Below are 7,160 nucleotides of genomic sequence, written 5' to 3'. Positions count from 1 at the left end.
GCTTCCACAGCCTCCTCCAAAGCTTCCTCCACCAAAGCCGCCTCCTAATCCTCCTCCATAGCCACCTGATGAGCCCCCAAAGCAGCCTCCACCAGAGCTCCCACGACTAAAAGAGCCACCACTGAACCCCCCTGAGCTAAATCCTCCACCAATGGAGGCTTTGCTGCTTGAAATTCTGAAGGATGACCCTCCTCCTCCTCCTCCTCCTCCTCCTCCCCCGCTGCGGGAGGAAGAGTACTGCTTGCTTGAGCTGTATCGAACAGACATGGTGATGCTGTTTAGCTCAGGGAGTGCTTGCTACCAAGGACAGTGACAGGCTTTTATACACCGAGAGGGTGTGTCCCACATGTGTTAGAGTGTGCTTACTTGCATGGTTTTCTTTTTGCCAATTTAGCATCTTTACTTATGATTGCATAAATTATCTTCAGTAATAACCAATTCCAATATGTATGGTTTTGAATTTGCCCTAAGAACAAACAAGAGTTTTGCTGTGTTGAAATTGAAAATGGGTGTAGTTCAGATGAGCTTATGTTTCATTATGCTTTTTTACCTTTTGAAGAATATTGAGCAACTTAAATCCAGTTTTTTCTCAGCACTAATTTAGGTTGCACAGGATGTATGCAAAGTTTGGAAAAAGAATTTTGGCTACAAAATTATTGTTAAAAGTAAGATTTTTCAAATTCATGTTTTAAACAGTTTTAATCAATTGGAAAAACAACTAACATAAGTCTGCCAGAGTCATGCTCTAATGGGGATCTTGTAGAAAACTGTAAGCAGACCAAAAAGAAAAGAAAAAAAAACCTAAACAATTTAATTAGTGTTCAAAAGTTGCCACATATAAAAAATTAAAGCCATAAAAAAAAATTAGGAAATGTGTGTGTGTGTGTGTGTGCACACGCGTGTGTGTGTGTATTTATAGAGAATCTTTTAATTTGTTTGGAGAATGAAAGTATAGTGGTACTTTGCTTAGGGAGTTGGAAGTGAGTAATGACTTAGGAATCTGCTAATTTAATGGTGCTGTTCTTTTTAACCTTATATATATTTTTAAGTTTATTTTGAGAGAGAGAGAGAAAGAGAGCTCATGTGCATGCATGAGCAGGGGAGGAGCAGGGTGGGGAGGAGAAGGAGGGAAAGAGAGACTCTCACGCAGGCTCCATGCTGTCTGCATGGAGCCCAACACAGGGCTCAATACTACAGGCTGCAAGAACACGACATGAGCTGAAACCATGAAGTTGGACCCTTAACTGATTGAGCCACCCAGGCACCCCTTCTTTTTAACCTTAAGAAAAATCATGAAGTGATTCTGGATTTTATTGACTTTTAAATTCATCATAGTGAAGGCAGACTTGAAGACCATAATGTAGAAATATTAGCACAATATCTTAGCACAATATATGAAAAACTAACATCCAGTACTTTCTTTACTCTAAATTTGATTGATCCCCAAAGGGAGAGTTAAGTTATATTGTAACTGTGATTAAGAATTTGCTTACAGGAATATAAATCCAGATTAAAGAATGATACTTGCTCCAAAAATTATGATCTGGACTGTGAACATGTGTTTCCAAGCTAGATTCTATTTCTCAAAAAAATTTTTTTTCCCTTGGACACTCTGTATGTAGAATTTGGTGTAACAGTTTGTCTAGTGAAGTATTTAATTAGGACTTTAATACATGATGTAAAATTATTTTTTGTCTACCCATAGGCTATGACAAGGCTATTCAAAAATATATTCATGTGTATTACACACACACACACACATTTTATAAGTTCACAGTGCCATTTATAATCCTGTGATTTTATAATCTTTGAAACAAGCTGCTGAAATAAGGATGGTGGTTATCTCTAGTGTATGAAAGAGGAAGTTGAAGCTGAGAGAGCCTATGATGTCACTTAACAAAATGAAATACGTGGTTGAACTGAGATCAGAAACTTAGTCTTTTGATGCCTGACTTTTGGCTCTTTCCTATGCTACCAGTCTGTCTATGTCCTCTCTCCTGTGGTTGGTCTGATCGAATAGAATGCCTCTGTTTCTCACCATAAACTTCTCCATGTGGGAGAAAACAAAACAAAAAGTCCTTGGAAGTATGAATGTGTTGAGATGGTAGGGTATTTGGCACATGCTCTTCTATTACCAATTGCTTTTTCCTATTAGATGTGCAGCTGCACAGCCTATGAAAACTGTAGAAATAGTTTCTTCGGGGAAGGGGAATGTGGCTGGGAGTGTTAATGTAGAGCTGATTGTCGGAGGTTATGGTTACTACCCAGCAGGTTGCGGCTGCTCCAGCTTGTTAGCACATGCAAGTGGGGCAGTAGTTAAAAGAAATAATGAAACCCAACCATGGGAATTGATCCTTGATGAAGATAGCCCGCGGTAGAGGAAGGCTGTAAAAATCAGGATAGAGAAAACAAAAAAACAGTAAGTTCAGAGCGGATGTTGAAGCCTTGATATTAATGGAAGTGATTTGGAAAGAAACCATTTTAATTAAAGAGAGATTCTGATTAGGAGGAACTTAACTGAGGACCATGGGGGAGAAGAAGAGGGGAAATGGTGGGGGAAAGGGAGAGAGGCAAACCATGAGAGACTCTTGAATGCCGAGAACAAACTGAGGACTGTTGGATGTGGGGGGGGGAGGGGGGAGATGGGCATGGAGGAGGGCACTTGTGGGGATGAGCACTGGGTGTTATATGGTAACCAATTTGACAATAAGCTGTAAAAAAAAAAAGATTCTGATAGATTTTACCTGTAATTATCACGAATTTTGATCTTGATCTTACTAGTTTTGCTTCAGTATTAGCTTTTACTTTTTTTTTTTAACCCTGGTGGGGAAATTTTAACTATTTTCAGTTATTTAACAAATGCAAGTGGTATGAAGAAATCTGTTACACTCATATTAAATAGTACGTGAAAGGAAACCTTTGCATAAAAGTACATGGGGACAAATAGATGTATAGAAACGCTTCTAATACGAGCTATAACATTTAATTTAAACCACCTTTAACTAAATCTGTTATCGAAGCCCACTTATTAACCTGTATATTGTAGAAATTGATTTGTTTTTATTTGCACTGTCATTTGTTGAAATCTGCGTTGGGCATGAGTGACATTACAGAGGTGCCATGTAACAATTCTATAGCTAAATTGGATGAAAATTTGGGACCATCAATTCTAATCTTGGCACCATTTACACTTGATTGCCATAATCCACTGTAACTGTAATTTCATTGTTTTTGGTTTTTATTGTGTCTCTGTAGGGCACATGGATAGGTATTTAGGAGATAGAGAGACAGTGAGATTCAGCTCTTGCCCTTAAGGATTTTACTAGTCCTTACAATCTAATTGAGGAGACAAAACAAACATTATCAACCTAAGCACCATGTAAATGGTAAATAAAGTGAAAAGGAGGTGGGGTGGGGAAAAGGAGTTAACATTTCCTAAACATCTACTATGTCCTAGATGGTTTACTCTCCTGTAATCCTCCCCAAATTCTCTCTGATTGGTGTTATTTAGCTCATTTTATAGCTGAAAAAAAAAAAGGAAGCTTTAGAAAGCTTTAGGGATTGTCAGAGTAGCACAGGCAGTTTACGCTAGAGCCTGGTTTTGAATCAGCTTCAAAGATGATCCTGTATTCATGACAGGATCTGTCATGAAAGACTGTCGTTGTAAGACTGATGAGCAAAGGGTCGTCTGACAACGTTTCATGTGCCTGTGGAATTTAAGCTGAGTCTTGCAAAGGGTGGGTAGGATTCTTCCATGCACGCAGCAGCAGAGAGAGAGGAGTCTTCTGGGAAGTGGGGACTATGAAAATGCCAAACAGGTGGAGACTCTTAATGGACCAGTTTGGCTAGATCAGATTATCTATATTTATTAATTTCTTTTAACAGATTTTATTGGGCACCTGCAATATTCCCTGGGGATACATAGGTGACTAAGACAATTCCTGCCCCGTAAGGAATTTGCACTCTACTTGGGGAGGCAAGCAAACATACCCACAAGTCAGAGGTTATAATATAGGGGACTCTGGGCTATACTTGAGGCATGGCCAGGGTGTTGAAGTAGTGCAGAGAGGGGTTCTAACAATCTGGTGTGTATGTGTGTGATGTGCAAGAGGGCAAATGAAAGAGGAATGAAGTTTTGAGAAGTTAGTTTGTTTTAAGATGGGAATTTGAAGTAATACCAGGATATTGAGGTAAAAATGTCTTTCAGCAGTTAGAATCATAGGACTCCAGTTCAGGAGAGAGATTAGAGCCGCAGACTTCAGAATAGGTAAGATCCCTAAGGGAAGGAATTGAGAAAGAAATGAGCGGAAGGTCTAAGCCTGAACTTTGAGAGATGACCACTTTAGGGGCTGGGAAGAAGAGCTAGAGAATAATACTGAAAAGGAGGGCACCTGTGACGGGGGAATAGAGGAAGAAGGAACATGGAAACCAAGGGAGGAGGGAATCCAGATAAGTAGGCTCGTATCCAGAGAGAGAGATCAAGGAGAAAGGAGAATGAAGAGAAACTTGATTTGGCAGTTAGGAGCCGCTGGCATCCTTCCATAGGAGAGGTTTAGTGGAGTGGTGGTAGGGTAGTCTACAGTGTATACTCAGTATTAGAATTGACCACTTTGCTTACTGTATTTTGTTTTCATGTAGTCCAGTGTATTAATTTCCTCTTTAATTGCTTCTGGATTTGGGGTCATGGTTAAGGCTGGTAAACACTATTCTCATGGGTTTAGTTTGGCTGAGGCTCTTGAGGCATGTTGTTGATTCAGCTTTGTTATCAGCTTGACTTGTCTCACTGTTGGGATTTTTGGACCTTTCCTCTTTCTTCCTTATTTTTCTTCAAGTAAAATTCTCTTTTGAAGTTTCTTTTTGAAAATTCTATTCGCAAGTTTCTTTCTCTGATTAATTGAGATATAATGAGTAATTTAAGTAGTTACAGAAAGATGACTCTTTTAATGCAGATTCTGTCTCAAGATGGAAGGATTAATGAGCTAAACAGAATTTTCTGTTGTTTATCACAGAAAGTTTGAAAGTTAGACATATTTTGCTTGAATGGTCTGTGATTGTGTGCAAATGGCTGAATGTGCCTTTCTGATTCCCACCCATAGAGTCAAAGCCAAATGGAAAGTTGTACAACTGTCTGGTGGATTTGGTACCCTCCTCCCAGGTGACTGAGTATTTAGGTAATAATTAGTAATTAGCTAAGATACTCATAAGGCCCATGGCTTCTCATTGCAAAATATATAAATTTCAGGGCTTTAAAATCTGCAGACGCTCCCATATCACACAATTTTTCTGAAAACTTCTGGGATTGCACTGTGATACAAGTCAGAAAAATGTGGAAACTACATGAAGGCTTTTCAGTTAATATAGCAGGATGGTTAAGGGAGTGGGCTCCGGAGCCAGACTGCTAGGGTTACAACCCAAACCCCACCACTCACTGTGTGGCTTTGTCTTGCTTTCCTCATTTCTTAATTTTTTAAAAATGTCTGTTTATTTTTGAAGGAGAGACAGAGTGTAAGCAAGGGCAGGGCAGAGAGAGAGGGAGACACAGAATTCGAAGCTGGTGTTGGAAGCAGTCTCAGGGCCCTGAGCTGTCAGCACAGAGCCCGACACGAGGCTCAAACTCACAAACTGTGAGATCATGACCTGAGCTGAAATCAGACACTTAACTGACTGAGCCACCCCGGCGCCCCATGGTTTCCTCATTCCCTCTTGAGAAATGAATAATTTTGCTTACTCTGCAGTGTCGCAGTGGTAGTTGAATGAGTTAATTAAATATAAAGCATTTAGAACAGTGCGTGATGTACATAGAACAAGTGCTTAAGACATGTTTATTGGTGTTACTATTACTGTGATCAGTTTCTCAGAGTCTAAACCACTGTCTAACCCACAGTAGGGCCAGAAAAATATGAGTGAATGAAAGGATAAGGTTAGAGGGTGGGAAATGGCAGGGGAGGAGGGTGGGCAAAGGAAAGGTGTGCTTTATTGATAACTTTGTGATAAACTTTGCCATCTGTTTTTCTCTAAATGATGTGTGATCTCATTTTTCTTTCTTTTTTTTTTAAGTTTATTTATTTTGAGAGAGAGAGAGAGAGTGCGTGCAAGTGGTGGAGGGGTAGGGGAAGAGGGAGAGAGAATCTCAAACACTGTCAGTGGGGAGCCCAGTGAGGGGCCCAAACTCACAAACCTGGATGCTTAACTGACTGAGCCACCCAGGTGCCCCTATGCTTTCTTTTTTTTAATGTTTTATTTATTTTTGAGAGAGAGAGAGAGACAGCATGAGCAGGGGAGGGTCAGAGAGAGAGGGAGACACAGTATCCAAAGCAGGCTCCAGAGCTCTGAGCTGGCAGCAAAGAGCCCGACGAGGGGCTTGAACCCACCAACTGTGAGATCATGACTTGAGCTGAAGTCGGTCGCTTAACCAATTGAGCCACCCAGGCTCCCTATATGCTTTCATTTTTAACTTCATTCTTTATCTTCTACATCCACCAAATCCCCAATTTTGTCACTATTTTTCTTTTTTTAACCGTAGCTAATGTTGTTGTTTCTTTCTGTCTGGTCCCACTGCAACTGCCCGAATCCAGGCTTTCAGCACTTCTGTCACCCGTGTTATATCACCAGCTTCTGAAGACGTTTTTCTTGGCCCAGTGCTGTCACTTAAGATCTTTCCTGTTCACTGCTGCAGGATTAATTCTTGACAAAGTACTGTCATGACTTCATCAGTGTGCTCAAGCACCTATTAACAGATTTCTCTTGTGGATGAATTAAGTCTTCTCAAGAGCTTTGCCCGACTCTGTCTGTCCAACTTCATGCTCCCTGCAGTGAACAAGGATGGTGGAGTGGAAGGAGAGCTACATTCTCCTCATGAAGTAATTACATGGCCTTGGGCAAGGCACTCAGCCTCTCTGTGTCTCGTTTTACTACCCTATAAAATATGGGTAATAATGCAGGTTTCCCCTGCTGTTTGAAAGTAGAGTTTTCCTGTAAAGCAAAGACGCAGTTATCATTAATTTATATGGAAAAAATTTTGAGCATCCCCAAGTCTCCCAAATAACCTCTTTTAGGCTTTTCTGATACCGTGGGGCACATCTTACTAACTGATGCACAGAATACATTAAGATAAAGCCCACATGCTCACAGACACAGTTGAAAGCTATGGCCACTAGGCT

At 40.4% G+C, this 7,160-nt stretch overlaps 1 protein-coding gene across 1 annotated transcript in view; it reads right to left on the bottom strand.

Annotated features, from left to right (window-relative positions):
• LOC144244028 (uncharacterized) overlaps window positions 1–267 on the bottom strand; it is a 22,084-nt gene extending 21,817 nt beyond the window's left edge. Inside the window, exon 1 of the mRNA XM_077779221.1 lies at window positions 1–267. This exon is cut by the window's left edge and continues 333 nt beyond it. Coding sequence (XP_077635347.1) covers window positions 1–267 — 267 coding nt within the window.
• Between the last annotated feature and the right edge of the window lie 6,893 nt (window positions 268–7,160).

The sequence above is a fragment of the Crocuta crocuta genome, unplaced genomic scaffold (assembly GCF_008692635.1).
Source record: "Crocuta crocuta isolate KB4526 unplaced genomic scaffold, BGI_CrCroc_1.0 scaffold68, whole genome shotgun sequence".
Taxonomy (NCBI): Eukaryota; Metazoa; Chordata; class Mammalia; order Carnivora; family Hyaenidae; genus Crocuta; species Crocuta crocuta.
This window is presented reverse-complemented; position numbering and strand designations above follow the sequence as displayed.